The 17,376-nt window shown below is 38.5% G+C and overlaps 2 protein-coding genes across 2 annotated transcripts; one reads left to right on the top strand and one right to left on the bottom strand.

Annotated features, from left to right (window-relative positions):
* Positions 1-1,280: 1,280 nt before the first annotated feature.
* LOC148830935 (26S proteasome non-ATPase regulatory subunit 13-like) lies at positions 1,281-10,673 on the bottom strand. Its single transcript, XM_088921106.1, has 13 exons — positions 10,182-10,673; positions 9,485-9,563; positions 8,593-8,627; positions 8,402-8,457; positions 8,082-8,125; positions 6,170-6,256; positions 5,517-5,688; positions 4,939-5,018; positions 4,539-4,664; positions 2,983-3,045; positions 2,645-2,725; positions 2,195-2,311; positions 1,281-1,601 (listed from the first exon to the last, which is right to left on the bottom strand). The coding sequence occupies exons 1-13, from the start codon at positions 10,283-10,285 to the stop codon at positions 1,506-1,508; spliced, it is 1,140 nt and encodes a 379-aa protein (XP_088777232.1). The 5' UTR covers positions 10,286-10,673; the 3' UTR covers positions 1,281-1,505.
* A 1,019-nt stretch (positions 10,674-11,692) lies between these two features.
* LOC148830934 (transmembrane protein 263) lies at positions 11,693-15,543 on the top strand. Its single transcript, XM_088921107.1, has 3 exons — positions 11,693-12,071; positions 14,125-14,203; positions 14,513-15,543. Exons 1-3 carry the CDS (start codon positions 12,063-12,065, stop codon positions 14,797-14,799), a joined length of 375 nt encoding a protein of 124 aa, XP_088777233.1. The 5' UTR covers positions 11,693-12,062; the 3' UTR covers positions 14,800-15,543.
* The last annotated feature ends 1,833 nt before the right edge of the window (positions 15,544-17,376 follow it).

Below are 17,376 nucleotides of genomic sequence, written 5' to 3'. Positions count from 1 at the left end.
TTTCATTGACTGTGTTGATTGCAATTGTTAAAAAAAAAGATCCAGAGAGCATATACTGTATGTAGATATTTTTCTCGTCTTAGTGTTGTGTGTAGCAGAAAAACTTTATTCATGATTAAACAGACACCTTTTCCCCCTATTAGTCCTTAAAACCAAGAGTTTATTGTATATACTTATTTTATTTATAAGAACAAACAACAAAAGCAAAGATGCTGCTTATAATTCTACAGCACAGGCTAGTTTAGCCAGTAACCTTCATAGGCTGCCAGAACCAAAGTCAGTTTCACAACTATTTAATTGCTGAAATTTAAAAAAATTCTCATGCCTTCAAGAATTTTGCTTATTATTTCTGAATTATTCTATTCATACGTGCCTTCCAAGAGTCTCTATTTTTCCCCTTATACGTTTCCAAATGCCTAGCTTCTCTAACCAAATGAAAAAGTAACAAAAGAAGCATTTCAATGTAGTACAAAATCATAGGATTCAGCGAGGCAGACAATGTGAAACACTGATATTGTTCCTCGTCATTCATCCTAACTATATTTAGAAGTTTGAGTAGGTACCTGTGTCAGCATGTGTAATTATACTTATAAGTTTTCCAAGAAGCCATTTTTTACACTGTTGGAAAAGTTATACGACACAGAAGATGGTGATCTAAGAAGGCGGCAGTCTGGCACCATGTTTTGTCATAGTGAAAGTGTAACACTATCATGGCACTGTCACAATAAAATTTTGCTGATAAGGCACAATAACAAAAAGAGAGATTAGTTCACTGTATTTTCATGTTATGCGGGCATGACTGTGACAATCATATTTCTAATAATGATTACATACAAACACAACCCAGAGCTTAATGTAGCTTTAAAGATTAAGTGGAATTGTGATAACTATAGCAAAAACCCTATCAAATCTCAATGGCCATCATGTCCAGCTGGAAGTCACGGGTACACCACACAAGACTCTGTTTTCCTTTCAAATTGACCAGGATTATGACAGTCATAATGTTTGGAACTGTAAAAGTAAATAAGATAAAAAAAAGAAAAAAATATTTGCGATTGAAATCTTTAGTGTTTATGGTCAGACTAGGGATTCACACCGACATCTGAAAACATACCTTCAAGTTGAACCTTGCAGCCTCAGACAATTATCTTGGCCATGGGAAATGTGAATGTAGTGCACAACCCAGGGCAGCGAATGGATTCAAACAATGTATAAATTAGTATTTAAACTCTGAAGCCACGAAAAATTCACTGTAGAAATGAAGAACCAACACCCCAGATTCAGTTATTTTCTTGCCGTTTTTATTTAACATACTCTAAATTCAAACACCTTTAGAAGGAGCACTGGGAACAATGTGCACACCTTCAAACAAATAATCAGAAAGAATAAAAAGCACGACATACATTAATCTGCTTCAGCTGTATAAACTGGTGTCTGAAAAGCCCTTAATTATTTCCTGGCAACACCAAACACTGCTAACATAAACATCTGTGATCGATCACCCCTTATCCAAGGACTTCATGAGCATGGTTCTCCACCAGCACAGAAGTCTTCCTGATGCTCCCGCACCAATTCTCTAGACGGTCCTTCATTTCAGAAATCTAAGGACAGAAACACCTTAAAACACTCTTTGATCAAAACACATTTGTGAAATTAATTTCAGATCTGAAGTGCCGTGGTGATGTCATCAATGAGATTGTTCGTGAGAGTGTAATTTATACTACATTACCCAGTGCACCCCAAATTTTTTTATGTGCTTATGAGACAACAGGGAGCAATAACAAACAAAATCCTTCACAAAAACTAATGGAAGCATGCCAGGATATCTCCATGCATAACTGTTTTAACAAGGTAAATGATTCAATGCATATACCTTACTATGGGAACTATAGGAACTACTGTCTTAGTATCAAAATGAATAATTCAAATGGCTTCAAGTGACCCTAACCCTAACCCAAAAGAAACTTACAGGAGGAAACCAAAAAGATATATTTTCCACTACAGGAAAAAATAACTTTTGTGCCAGATTTTTATTTTCTTTATGGTGCCACAAGGTGTTTCTTTCTTATCCACAATGTTTAGTAATTGAAAAATTAAAACATGAAAATGTAAAAACTTCTGAATCAGAAAATTATGATTCTTCTAATGATTGAGTATTTTTTTCTTCTTTGTAAGGTCTCTTTAGGCAACTTACCTGTTTTAAATCCATTACTCTAGGCTGAACCCAAGTGAGGTGCACTTTCCTGTCAACTTCATCAATACTCCCCTTGACTAGACCATTAGACAGGGCTTTCATTACAAGGAGCTCGACCTGCAGAGGCATATGGTTCAAGGGGGCATCATAACCAAATCAACAAAAGGAAATGACACTCAAGAAACCGCATATCCTGAAGAGACATGTATATAGGCTTAATTATATTGTCTGTAATATCTATGTTTGTGATGTCTTACACCAAGGTCTACTCTCCTTGAGTTTTTAGTTAGGCACAGAAGGAGATACATTTATAAATCCAGAATATATTTCTTTGAAACATGATACCAATGAATTATTTTTGCGGACTGTGTATGGATTTTCACAGGTTACCAACAACAGCAAATGACAGCATGGCCTTTTTCAAGACTCTCTCCGTCTCTTCAGCCTCACCTCAGTGATGGGCAGCTTGGTTTCCTTTGCAATTTCCTGGAAGGTAATCTGTCGGTGATGAGCTGGTCTGGTAAATACCATCTGGGGAGCACAGAGGTGTTTTAACTGTCTATTGACGTACTACAATCCTATACGTCACTACAGCACTTCTGTATCTTACTTAGTGCTGTCTACCTTGAAATTTAAGACAGCCATTAAGCCGTTTCTCCAAAATATTTATTGAATACCATACAGATTATGAAACAGTTATACAGTATATTGTTAATAACCTTGTTTCTTTGGATTATTAAATCCTTTCACCATGCAAAAACTTTCAAAAAACAAAAGTCTTCCATTACCTCCATAAGGCACAGCAGCTGTAGTTTTTCCATCAGTTTGCTCTCATTCAAGGCCAGATCAGTCTCCCAAAAGAAAAACACATCAGAGAAATGTAATCATTCTGTAGAACAGGGATAGGCATGTTCTGCAGGTTTCAGACATACAGTACCTTTAAATTAACACCCAGTTAATACCTGGAAAACATTTAGTTAAATTACTTCCACCTGATGAAATTGAGTCATTAAGGTTGAAGATGTGAAAAAAAAAATTTAAACATATCAGTTAAGGACTGGAGTTGCCTACCTGTGAAGACAGTGAAGTAAACAATCACTGAAATGATCAAATACGGTTATAAATATAAAAAGCCTAAATAAGTCAGTCAAAACTTTCAACAAATTCAAAGCACTCTTTACGCACTTCAGATAAAAGACTAGGAGAAAATAGAAACTGCAGGGAGATGGGATTGTCTCATTGATGGAGTTGATAAAGAAGACTCATAAATATATTATGTGGAACTTTACTAGTTTTGTCCGGTGTATGATAAAGAATACAACTTGACTTCAGTGAAGAACTTAGTTATTTTTATTATTATAGTTATTTTTTCTTTTTCTAAATTTTTTGTTAATAAAACTTACTGCATTTAATGAAGGCAAATATGATGGTGAGATTTGAAAATTGGGTGGCATGGTGGCGCACTGGAAGGTTAACTGGCCCCTGGTATGAGTATGTGCATGTCGGTATATGTGTCCAGTGATGGACTGGCATCTTGTCCAGGGTGTACCCTGCCTTGCACGTACTGGTTGCTGGGATAGGCTCCGACTCTGACACAACCATGAATTGGATGAAGAAAATGTATGTAAGAAAATGTATGGATATTGCAACCTACTGACATCTAGTGGTTAACACCAGTTAGTTTTTTTACAGTGAACAAAGTTCTTTGCCTTAAACATACTTTTTCAATCTTTCTTCTTTTCTATGTGGAATTAACCTGTGTTTGTCCCACAAGACATTTTGGTGAGGCTTTAAACAAAGGTATGTGAGGGAATGGAGCAGTATACATGCCCAACTACACTGTTGAAGCAGATTCCCTTAAATCATTCAAGAAATAGCAAGACAGGACTCTTGGATATTTAAGCTGCTAACAGATAAATGAGCAATATGGAACAAATGGCCTCTTCTTAAAGGTAAGATTTCCTATGTTCTTTTAAGACATTGGTCAGCATGTTTCTTTTTATTATTGGTGATTATAGGATTTACAGGCAACTGCTTAATTAAGTTCGCCAGACAGACAGTCTCACCACTTTTGTGCAGACCATGTCAATTTTACTGGAAAATCGGAATGTTACACAAAATATCTACTATTTCCACCGATATACAGGAGTTCAAGCATCATTTCACTCTTTGCCGAAGGCATTCACTTGCATCTACAACACAAATGCCACAAAGAGGTCCCTACCAAACAGTTGAAATCTGTCTCGGCTTCTGTCTTTCAGACACAATTTGAGTTGGCAACTGAACATATCAGGATGCTCTAAGTGCTACGCAATGTTTGCTATTAACTTAAATAAACTCCTACCTGATTGCCCCAAAAGCTTTTAAGGTCACAGAAGTCCTCCACATTCCCACTGTTGAATGCGTACAGTGTGTCAATGAGCCACTTTTTATCCCCGCTTCGCAGTGACTCCAAGATGGGGTGCATCAGCTTAAAAAACAGCACAATTTTATCTTTGAATGTGATCATATCTTATATTTGCCTTACTGACTGCCTTTTTTACGGCTGTCTTAAAGTTCTCAATTTTCAAAACTCTTTCAAAATAACAACCAAGGCAATATTTAATGAAGTGCCCAGTCTATAAAAAGCTTCCAGTGGCCATAAAGCAGCACTATCTGTTATCAATTATTGTTTTCTACCCTATTTTAGACCTTGGTAATTAACTGTATCTGTGTCTAGCTTGAAGCAGCTAATCAAGCCTCACCAGTTCCCCAAAATTATATACTCCATCACCAAGAAGTGCCGCCAGACCAAGAGTGAAGGCCTTCTGTTGCTGTGCATCCACTGAAAAACATGATCATGGAAATTAAAGAGGATTTTTTTCACCTAAATATGGAATAACATTGCAAAGTAGGTAGTAAAGATCCGCCATCCATGTTCACACTTTTCTTCTATTACTCATTTGCTAAAATTCAGTTTTATTTTTTTTTTGGTTCATAATTAGATCTGGTTTTAATTTGGAAGTAGAAAAAGAGCAGCAAAATTTCACCATGAATAGAAAATACCCCCAGTGCACGGCACTTTAATTTTACTTCCATTCTCAGTTGAGCTCCCAGGTCACACACTTCACAATCAAGTCACACATTAAATATTGTCTCAGCGGGGTCTCAAAACCACTTGCAGGTATCCCTTAAATACCACTTAAACTGTCTTCAATTGATCTGACAAAAAAATTAGATATACACAGCTGAAAGTCACAAGTCCAACTGGAAAGTACTTGTTTGATGGGCAGAAAACCAGATAGCCCTGCAGCCCATGAATAACTAGGCTCACAGATTTTACCTGAAAGCTCCTGTAGGTCAATACAGCCTAGGTAGCGCAAGGCCTCTCTGTAGTAAGCAGCATGTTCTCCCATGACTTGGTAGTAACTGCTGGAGGTGTCATAGAAACGGCTGTGAAGGGAGGTGACTCCAGGCAGTTTATCCAACATTTCCTCAACTTCATTCAGGATTTTCTAATATAAAAAAAACAGTTTAATCAAAGCAGATCTTACTACTACCTTCACACCTTCAATCAAAGCAGATCTTACTACTACTACGGTACCTGCACTTAGCAAAGTCTGAATGCAATACCATGCATTGGTATTAAAAAAAAATTGAAGCACAAACATATCATTAAATTAATATTCTTTCCTTATGTATGATTACTTATATACATTTTCTTAAACCAACGTACAACACTGTTATACATTATTGCATATATACAGCACTGAGCATAAAAAAACGATCACTTATTACTGCAACAAATTTACTGTACAATGTTTTCATCAAGAAAATGAATCTTTTTGTAGCATTTGCACAAACATTTCATTGAACACTGACATAAGTAAATTAATCGCTTGACTAAACTAAACTAAAACCCAGAATCCTGATGTATATGCTACAGGAAGCAAGAAGACAGGGTCACACATAACACATGGGAGTTGTTGAACCTACTTTGGTTGCTGGCAGATCTCCGGTTTTTAACTTGATAGCTGCTATTGCCGTGAAGCACAGAATGACAGCTTCAGTGTTATTTTTGACCTATGAGAGAGTGAGATTTTAGTGAAAAAAACTGCAGTCATAGGTTCTTAGTGAGATTAATTCTCATGGAAGGAAATTAGAAATGTTTCTTTACATAATTCTTTTAGAAATATTTAATAACATTGTGCCATTAAACACAGTGCAGTCCTTAATGTTTTGACCAGTGACATAATTTGTGCTGTTTTGGTTCTGTACTCCAGAACACTGGATTTGAAATGAAACAATGATTATGAAGTTAAAGTGCAGAATGTCAGCTTTAATTTGAGGGTATTTATGTCTATATTGGGTGAACCATATAGGAATCACTGCCTTTTTTATACATAGTCCTCCTATTTTAGGGGACCAAAAGTAATTTCAAATTTCTGATCCAATGTGCAGGAGTACAGAGCCAAAACAATGAAAATTGTATCACTGTCCAAATACAGTGCAGTCCGTAAGTATATATTAAAGGGAATTGTAGTAGTGGTTAAGGCTCACTACCCCTTGTAGAAACTGCTGTTACACCCTTGAGCAAGTTACTTTGCCTTTATTGCTCCAGTATACTCAGTTGACAAATGGGTATCAGGTTTGGGGATAACTCAGCAGTGAACAACTGTGCCATCTAGGACAGTACACTTAACACCATCGAAACTGGAATAAGTGTTGGACAGATGAGTCTCTAAGCTTGACTATAGACTTTTTTAAACTTTTACTGAAAATGCAAACATCTGGGTTAGATATAGAGGTTAAAAAGAGGTTTAACTTGCTGTTGCAAATTAAAATAATGCAACTGTCAAGGACTAAAATTACCTTCAAGCAACATACGTCATAAAAAAGATTTTCCAACATTGGCCACTAGATGTCACTAACTTACTTCAAGAGATTCTTGAATCGTGCTTATCATATTGCTGCCTTAAATTCCAATATCTTTACTTATTTATAATTATTTATCCATTCTATATTATCACAATTTATTGATGGCTTTGGCTGTTAAATACATTTTATTGGCTTAATCTCTTCGCATGCAACATTCTACATACTATCAATATATCACCCTGCAACTCAAAACTGACAACCCACTAAGCCTATGTAAGCCTGGCCAGTACTTGCATGGGAGACCTCTTGGGAAAGCTAGGTTGCTGCTGGAAGAGGTGTTAGTGGACCAGCAGGGAGCACTCACCCCACCATGTATGTGGGTCATAATGCTCCAGTATAGTGTTGGGGACACTATATTGTAATATAGGTGCCGTCCTTCAGTTAAGACATAAAACCGAGGTCCTGACTCCCGTGGTAATTAAAAATCCCAGGGCGTCTCTCAAAAAGAGTACAGGTGTAACACCAGTGTCCTAGACAAATCTTCCCCTGGCCTTTACCACTCATGGTCTCCTAATAATTCCCATCTAAGAATTGGCTTCATTACTCTGTTCTCCTCCCCACTGATAGCTGATGTGTGGCTGCCATTTCATCATGAAGGTGGGTGATACATATTGTTGGTGATAGAGGAAAGTCCCCATTACCTATAAAGCGTTGTGTCCAGAAAAAGCTCTACATAGGAATCAGGATGTATTATTAAAATTATGTCACTAAGATTGTGTTACTAGAACTATGACATACTTACACCTGTTCCTGGAGAGCCACAGTTTCTGTTTTTTTGTTTCCCCCAAACTTCTAATGAGTTAATTTGTCTGAATTACTGCAGTGTGTTAGTGATTACTGTGTTATAAAACTAGAAGCAGGCACTGGTATTGTTGCATTGGAATGTTTTTCAGGGAGAGTCTGTACATCTGCTGGACAAAAATACAGGAAGACTAACATTTTGTATTAAGATTTTTATTTTAAATCTTACCTTCTCTTTGGTTTTTTCCAGTAGAACCAATGCATTTTCAGATTCTATTTTACAAAAGAAAGATAAATATAAGGTTCTTTTACTTAGAGCCACAACATGTTTCATAATTATTTCAACACACAGTCTATTAATATAAGGCCAAACTTGAGGCTGATGGGCTCCTTAACAGAGTAATGAATAAGTAAATTAAAATAATTTCAGGTGATATTAAAACACGTTTAAGTTTGAATTTTAGTTGCCTGTAGTGCTATCATTAATTAAGCAGAAGAATAAAAAAGAAATGCCTATAAAGCCCGATTTTGCACAATGCTAGAATTTACCAGAAATCTGACGCACCACCAGCAAAATGATCTCTACCAGTGACAGCGGATTGATTCTAGAATAAACCAAAGAAGTGGAAATTAAAAGAAGGAAGACAAAAGCGGTTTTGTTGTTAGGAAACCAATGATCAATGAGGAAGGAAGTTCATAACTGTCTGAACATAACTGATTAAGTGAATAAAAATTCTAACCTGTGTTCAAAGTCGCTAACGAAATTCTCATACAGCTGAAAGAGAAATAAGGAAACTCAGAAACTAGAAAATGAATACTGTAAGGATGCAGTTTCAAGGCAGAACAGCACAATTGTAAACTATTATAAATGGCAAGACAGATTAGACTTATTTGTCAGCATGTCTTAGCTAAGACCAAATCATCTGAAATATTTACTAACCAGTTAAAAAAAAACATTCAAAAGCATAAATGTGTTGGACTATAATTTAATTTGCAAAGCTTTAGCAAATAATTTAGGGAATAACCACTTCAAACAAAGAATGCCTATTTCTGTCGAGAACTGTACATATGAATATATCCATTCGTTATAAAAAAAACTTAATCAAGTTACTAGCCAGTTGGGGGCTGTACTACAGTGGTGGATGATGGTGTGCCCCTTCCATACGTGAAGACCTTTGACATCCATTGGAATGAAAAGTGCGACAAAAATGCAGTTATTTATACATTGGGAACACAGTGGACGCTATGCTGGAAATTAGTCATAAATATGTACTGAGGGGTGTTCTCTTTGTCCAAGGAATATCTTCCTCATGGTTTGGTTTGCACACAAATTAATAGGTCTGCACAATGGTCCAAGCTCTGACTTCGTAACTGGGCTGTTGTGGTTGGACAATAAGAGAAAAGTGATCAACGTGGGTATCTCACATCTAATATCCAGTAACTGGCACAATTTCTCATATCTCTCCACCACCAAATGTTTGTCAAGTGTCTCTTTGGGCTTCATGGCAGACAAGCATGTCAGAACAACCCTAGTATTATAGTGGAACAAAGTGTGACTTAGCTGTCCAGTATTGGTAGTGATTGGGGCTCGACTGTGACCTGATTACCATTATGTAAAATACTTTTTCATACCTTGATGATCCTGTCACCAGTGGCGAATGCTGGACTCTGTACAAAATCTAGCAATTCCATAGTGAGCTGATGCCAAAATCTGTGAAAAAGAAATGAGAGTTTTTAATATAGGACTGTTGTACACAAGTTCTTGGAAACAGTATTGGCTGTACTGATACCTAAAAGCCCAAGAGCTTACCCACAATGGTGTAGTGTTTAGCACTCTTAAATTCTGTCATTTTTCTCCTTCTTTCACTTCCTCTCTTTTCTTTCCCTGTCCAACATTAACAATTGGTCCGACATCATTTCATCTTTTTCGTGCTTCTGTCCACTTTGATCATTTCGGCTAATGTAGACAAGGTGAGCAATAAACTAACGCAAGCTACTGTCGACAGATAAATATATTGACTGACAAACAGTGCTTGCTAGACCAACGAGATGTGGGAGACATTAACATAAATACTAACTACAAGCGTCACTGGAATAGCTCATTTGCAAAGGGCTAGTACACATTTAGAAACAGTTGTTGGCATTCTTTGCTGTACGAGAAAATCGATATACATGAAAATACTTGGCGAATTTTTTTCCCCCATTTTATTCAGCACTGGGTGATGTATTGATGACTTCTTTCAACGTGAGTGACTGCCCTTGTACAAGGCAACAGAAATTAACTACAAACCAGAAAACACAAAGAAATTGTTTCAGTTGAGATTCTTACTTCTTATTGTACATAGTTTCCAGTTTCTTCCATCTTTCGCCTTCAGTATTTCCAAATTCCTCCTGCTGCTGCTGAAGGTAACCAGTAACATCCTTCCCAGACATGGCCACAGCCTACACAGCTTGCAAAAAAGAGAAGAGAAAACAAATGGTGTTTATGACTACTATATTGACTCAGCTTTGACCTCTACTTGTCTGCTTGTGTCTGAATTATAGAGATTCAGACACAATTGTGACTGAATGTCTTGGACATTGAAAAAAAATTGTACAATATCGCACATGCCGTGAAAGTGCAGTTTAGGCCTAATTTAATGTATTAGTATTTACTGTGTACTGTACTATATATACTGTAGGTGGCAGCATTTCACCTGAGCTGCGGGCTACGAAACGGTTACAAAAAACTAATTGATTTGAACTCGTGAGGTAAAGGTACGCAGTAAAATACGTAAGTTGTCTTTACATATTATTAGTTATTTATTTTTTACTTTAGGTTACTTCCGGTCTTTGATTGTGATCGTAATTCTGTTATTTTTGTCTGTTTTTCGCGTTTAACGGCTAGTCAACAGCTCAAGTGTACAGACGGGAACATCGGCCCGGTTTTCTCTACGGTGAGTACAAATCGTCTGAAAAGTGCACGTACAATTAAAATATACTGTAACTCCCTGAAGCTAATCAGGATAAGCAAGCCTAGGTATTTATTTTCTTGTTTCTATAAAACAAAGCGGTAAATCTCGCAACATACGCCAACTCCTCAAAATAATCACTTCTAAACACCGATACATTTACGTGTTTTAAGAGTAAAAAAATACTTTACCACTACACGTTGCTCCACCCGAAGAAATCTCCCCCTGGTGCTGAACGGTGGAACTACCCGCCTAGCTGTTTTACCGCGATGACACATGGGAGCGAGGCTTCGTTTAAATAGGATGTAAAGGCTGAAAAACTTCAAAATGCAGAATATTTTTTGCTCGTATTAACAGAATTTTTTTTAGAAAAATTGTCAAATTATTAAAATTTGCTATTACCGGACATGTTTTTATAAAACTGGTTTAGATTTGGCCATTGTATACATTTATAGTTTTAGGTTCCTTAAATTCCCGTGTCATTATTTGAATAAACCTCCGTTTTGGAAGACAGCAATACAATTTAGGCGTTATGAAGGGGAACACGGTTAACAAAATACAAGGGGATTCAACTGCTATTGCATTTTGAAAGCTTACCATTGTTATTCATTTGAAAGGACTAATATGCTCTAGTGCATGATGATTTCTTGGAAAGGAAATATCTTGGTTTAACAATATTGATCGTTAATCAGAACTCGTCTTGTGCGTGTTAGTTTAAAAGATAATCAAAACATGTTGCCAGTAGCAACATTGGTTGGTTAGGTACAGAATTATTTTTGGATGAATTGGAATGACGCATGTCGGAGTTGGGGTGGAATACGGGATCAATTTTTGGTAAAAAACAAAACTGCGAAGCTGTGCTCTTCGCCGCTGCCAAGAAAACTGCTCCAGGTGACGCAAGATCCGGAGAGAAGAATCGGAGCAGCAGCGCCACGTTGGCAGAAAGGGGGCTAAAAACTATAAACTTAGGCGCAATCGGAGTTGCAGGCGTCCGCTGGCACATTTATACCAGCGCAAATGCGAATGACTAGAACTGTTTCGCTGAATTGAACGCTTTTGTTTTACTGCTGTTTTCTTAAGTATATATAAAGGACTTTGTCGCGTTTGTCTGTACCCGAGCCCTGCTGGGTTTAAATTGCCAGCGGGATTCACCTGGGACTGTTGCTGCACGTAACACATCTGTCTGCGAAGGGTCCTAGCGGATCTGCCAGCGATACTAAGGAGTTGGGAGAGAAGGCATCGTGAAATTTCTGGGAACAATGGTAAAGGTAGGGGTTGCTTGATCACCTACTTCGTTTAAAAATGGTTAGCACTACTGCTCTAAGTTAATGGTTTGACGCGTGGTCAGGTTTTTTTTTAACGAGATCTATGTAGTTTACTTTGTTTGCTCATGTAAGGCATTGCTCTGCAAGGAGCTGGATTTACAGCCATTGTACATTTTGATTTTAGTCATAGTAGCAATAAAATCTCGAAGCTTTTTACCAAGAGGGGAGCACGACGTTCGCATTCTAATTACAGCAGTTCTTTTTAACCGGGATTAAAGGGTGATCTTCCTGGAGTTACGAGGAACAATCTAGATTCCAGAATGACAGCAGTGTTTAAATGCCATTTGCCACAGCTCATATTCTGCTTAATGATGAATATGAGCTGTATCCCTCTGACAAAGTTTTGCTGTCTCTTAAAATAAAGGCAGCTCTGAACCGGTTTAACCAGGATATTTTTTGTACATCGCCGCCACGAATCACTCGGCAGTAATTTATCGATAAGAAGATAAAATTTCTGTGACAAAGCATTTTCAGCACTGATAAAATGCTCTTTACGTTAGTACATATGTTCACTATATCGAATATTCCCAATGTTGTATTTTAGTGTATAGAGTTTTTGTTGAGTATCTTGTTTATTAACGTACCTACATTGGCTGGGCAGCCTCGCGTTTTCGTGTGCTAAACGGGACTTGTAGGGTACACCATAAAAACGCAACCAAAAATTCGAATAAAAAACGTGTAGACGTGGATTTTGCAGTGCAGCTGAAGCAATGGTTTAATTAAACGTGCGACATTACATTATTACTTTTAAATTGCACAGTAGTTCAATTAAGAGTACCAAGTTTCACTCGCTGTAGGTTGCACAATCGCAATGCAAAATTTGCGCCAAGAAGTGAACTTTTTAGCATAACATTGCAAGTGCATTAACGACGCCAGCCTGCAATTGACGTCTGCCTTACACAATCTCCATTTTCATCCCAGATATCTTTTCTCGTCGGAAATGCGCCTCCTGGGATGAACAGAAAGAGGGCTGCGCTTTAACTTATTTCTATGGAGACCGAGCACCAGCGCAGAGCAGTTAGAATACACCAGTTAAAAATAGCCTGAGACAGAAGCTCAGTTAAGCACAGCCTCAATAGCAGTGAACGACGAACAAAGCAGAAGATACGTATAACTTCAGCCACTCTACAAGAGTTTACAGTATTTAAAGAAAATGCAATATCATTTTAAGAGAATGTAGGACCGTCAGACTGATGTTAAAAATACAATGTTCTCAAACACATGGATTAATTGCTGAAAATGTAAGATAATGTTTTAAGATTGAAACCAACTGCCCTCTTTCTTCCTCACTGCCAACATTTTGCACACAGTCCTGCACTGGAGTCATTGAAGGTCTCAGATCAGGGGTCCCCTATTCTGGACTTGGAGGGCTGGCGTCTGTTGAAAACAACAGCTCCCAGAGAGCTGGGGAAAGCTAGCAAACTGGTCCAGTGAAATCAGTAATTAATTTTGGATGTTAAGAGCCCTTCTGGGTGGAATGGAAACCTGTAGAGAGACACCTTCCAGGTCCAGGATACTGGCTGCTGTCTCATAAGAAAAGAATTCCAGTAGTCCAGGGGTCTCCAGTCCTGTTCCTTGAAGGTTAGGATTCTAAACCAGCACCAGCTCGTTGTTGGCTTAATTGGACTGATCTAACAGCTCCCCTTGGGTCTTCAGGTGCTGGAATTCTAAACAGACCTTGAAAGCCTATAGTCACAGTAGCTCTCCAGGAATAGGAATGAATGCACCTGCTGTTTCATTGTTGTATTGTATTGAAGGCTAGAGGTAGATTTCATTGACTCATTCTTCTTCTTATGCATGGTGTGTGGCTCATTCGGACAGTTTGGGGATGTGGACATGGAAGCTGCTTCTTGACCAGATAAACTGGAAGGCCTCCACTTGTTTTCTTCAGTCGTCTAATTAAATGCGAACTGAAATTTCCTGTCTCCAAGACATTGTGTCTGTAATTTAACAGGATCGTCCCTCATTGTGAATGTGGCTCTTTATTTTTTGTTAGATTGTGAGCTCAGAGACCCAGCGGGGACCCAGCTATGAGGATAGCATCACAGAGTACATTGCTAATGAACCTGTGGGAGGTAAGAAAATGTGCCTTTATTTGTTCATTTCACCTTGTTTGTTGGTACATTTTCTGTTATGCTGTTATGCAAGATGATCCCTAGGTATTAGGTAGTAATTAAGAGCGCCCTCTGGTGCTTACTAGCTTTACGTACAGTGAAAACGTGATTTTCCTGTTTTTTACATCAAATATTTTAATATCCTTGTTATATTAGTATAATGACTTTGCGGAAAAAGACATCCCTATTCATTGTAAGATCAGCGAAGAGAAGATGTAAGATCTGGAAGTCAAATGTGTAGGCTCATATTGTGTGATTGTTTCTGTGTAGATGATGAGAAGGGGCACCAAGCCCCACAGCCAGGGATGATATGGAGAGTCACCGGCGGGCTTTTTAGCGCCACCAAGGGCGTCGTGGGTGCCACAGTGGGAGGCGTGGCATGGCTGGGGGGGAAGGGCCTGGAGATCACCAAATCGGCAGTCACCTCCGCACCTGCAGTGGGCGTTGGCCTTGTGAAGGGGGGCGTGTCTGCTGTGGCCGGGGGCGTGTCCACAGTGGGCTCGACAGTGGCCAGCAAAGTACCATTCACAAGCAAGAGGAAAGACAAAGCAGAGTGAAGAACAAAAATCTGGACACCAAAGAGCATTACCTTAAAGACTGAAGACATTGCGACATTAATACAGATAGAAGGTAAACTGTTTCTTTTGAGCATGTATAGGATAGTGTCATTTAGTTTTCTTTTTTGTGTTTTTCCAGTGTTAGGATGATTGTGGGAATGAGACTGAAATTGTTTTGCGGTACAGTCACTCCAGGCTTGGATGCACTGGGAATTCAGAAGCACAAACAATGCACCAGTTGTTTATCATCCTCTCTAGAGATGTGAACGAGGCTCAATCACAGATGTGTGGGTTTTAAGTTAGGCAAAGGACCTTCATCACCACCTGGTGCCAGTGGTTGCACATCAATGAGTGGTGTACTAAACATGTATTGGGTTTTAAAATACATTTCTGAGAGAGAAAAAAATATATATTTGAAGGTTGTGAAGGGCTAACACTTTACTGTTGTCTCTGTTTTTTGTGCATTTTTTTCTATTTAAAGACTGCATCTCAGTGTTAAGTTGTTTAGTCTTCATTTTCTTACAGACTGCCATTTTGTTGAGTATGTGTTGTCCGCGGGTTTCATTGGTAGCAAGTGTCCTTTGATATACTATCAGAATGCAGAAAAGACTGTATGTTGCGTGTCTCCAGCAGGAGCACACTGTTTAAGCCAAGCCATCTTCAATTGTGTATACTGGAGGTTTAAAACAGTAGTGTGAGCATTTGTTTACTGTCGATATAATAAAGAATTATGTTTGAAGAAAATTGTGCTTGTTGATTTTATTTTGGGTAGGGGATTGAGATTCATACTTCAGTTATTTCTGAGATCCCGCATATAATGAATATGTTGGTTTTTTCCCCCCACCTGACCACTCAAATAATTAAACCCTTAATGGACATAATAGGTTTGATTTGATCTCTTTGTTTTCAGTTCCTAAACATGAAGGAGTTTGCTTTTTAACTAGAGTGCTTCGTAAGTAATTTAACACGTCTTAATTTAACGCCTTAATGTAATTTAACGCTTCTTTCTAATTAATTCTTCTAGCCTGTCCCGGCAAGCAGCGGACACAAGGCAGGGTACTCCCTGGACGACATGGCAGAAAGGCACGCACGCACGCACACACGCACGCACGCACGGCCAGTTTTCCTTGATGCCAATTCACCTGCAAGTGCTTTGAGATGCTCATTGTAAAGGTGCTGTCCCACCTGTGAAAACATGGGGAGAACATACAAAGTCCATGCAGGCTAACTTAACATTTGAGGATAAAAAGTTCTCATCAAGCAATTTGTTGGTTCAATTAAGGATTCATTTCAGACTTCCTCTGCAGTGGAAATCAGCAGCTATGCGGGTCCCCAGTACCCGAATTGGGGACCACTGACCCAAATTAACTCGTTTATTGGCTCGGTGGGGACTCATGAAGTTGTCACAGCTCTTCGCATGTTGGCGTTTTGAAAAGAGCTAGAAAGCCTGCAAACACACCAGCCTTCTAGGATCAGGTTTGGACCCTGCAGGTCTAAGCAACTGTTATCTAATCTGGGGCTGTGAGATCTTGGTCCCAGAGAACTGATGTGTCTGCAGGTCATTTTAATTAGTTTAATTGAGCTAATAATGAAAAGATGTTGGCATTAAGGATATTTATTGGAAAAGAATAAATGCATTGGAATGAATAGCTACAGCCACAATGACCACCCAGTAATGCTAATATAATTCTAACCTGCCCCCCAAGAGTACATTAAAACTGAGAATTTCATTTAAGCATTGTTGGGCAAACAATATTTTTGTAGTGCTCCAGTGAAAAAGGTTAAACACCCTTATCTTAACAGCTGTCACATCTCAATTCAGAACCCTTAAATGAAGAGAGGATTAGAAAATTCAGACATCAATAATTGGAAACAGAATATGGACACTAGACATCACAACAAACCATGAAAAAATTCACAGGAATAAACTGACTTGATACATTTATCAACATCTTTATAAGACATGCTTGATTGTGACTCTAGAGTCACAATTTACTTTCCCTGCTTTTAGTGTTGCCCATTAACATAGTGGAAGGACAAGCCATGCAGTCTAATAAGGGCTGGTTAAGAATCTTCAGCTGCAGCAGTGCACCTCAGAATGCGCTGTTGTAAGCTGGCACAGTGTCTCGCACCAGGTCTGGCACGCGGCGGTGGAAAGACTGTGATTAATCCCCAGAGCAGGAGTGATGACAGAGCAAGACAACTGGCCACAAAAGAGCGAGCGTTTGTACGGGAGGGTGTCCTGCAGTCTCATTCCAGCTGCCTGATAAAAGTATAACGTCGTGCTTCTGCAGGGGTTGGCATTGCTGGCGCAGACAAGGAGAAATAATTTCCAACCATGTGGAAAAAGAATCTAAATCATGAGCTCAGTCTAGGATTCTAGTGCAGTGCCCTTAACACAGGCTTCACTGCAGGCTCCCTTTAAAGCTTTAATGGTAAGTGAGAAAAATACAACTGTATCTAAGGCACAGAAACTAGGAGATGACCCTGCTGTAACTCGATCTATGCAATTCACTTTAAAATAAGTCAGACTATATTTCAAAAACGATCCATGCTTATTACACAGTGCAATTTCCC

The sequence above is a fragment of the Atractosteus spatula genome, chromosome 7 (genome assembly GCF_055471065.1).
Source record: "Atractosteus spatula isolate fAtrSpa1 chromosome 7, fAtrSpa1.hap1, whole genome shotgun sequence".
NCBI lineage: Eukaryota > Metazoa > Chordata > Actinopteri > Semionotiformes > Lepisosteidae > Atractosteus > Atractosteus spatula.
The sequence above is the reverse complement of the archived record's forward strand: the minus strand, read 5'-3'. Positions and strand labels throughout refer to the sequence as shown.

Coding starts and splice junctions, on each gene's coding strand:
- LOC148830934 (XM_088921107.1), top strand. Junction 14,204..14,512: donor TGCTAATGAACCTGTGGGAG/GTAAGAAAATGT, acceptor GTTTCTGTGTAG/ATGATGAGAAGGGGCACCAA.
- LOC148830935 (XM_088921106.1), bottom strand. CDS start 10,285: ATGTCTGGGAAGGATGTTACTGGTTACCTTCAGCAGCAGCAGGAGGAA. Junction 9,564..10,181: donor GAAACTATGTACAATAAGAA/GTAAGAATCTCA, acceptor TCTTTTTCACAG/ATTTTGGCATCAGCTCACTA. Junction 2,312..2,644: donor CCAAGCTGCCCATCACTGAG/GTGAGGCTGAAG, acceptor ATGCCTCTGCAG/GTCGAGCTCCTTGTAATGAA.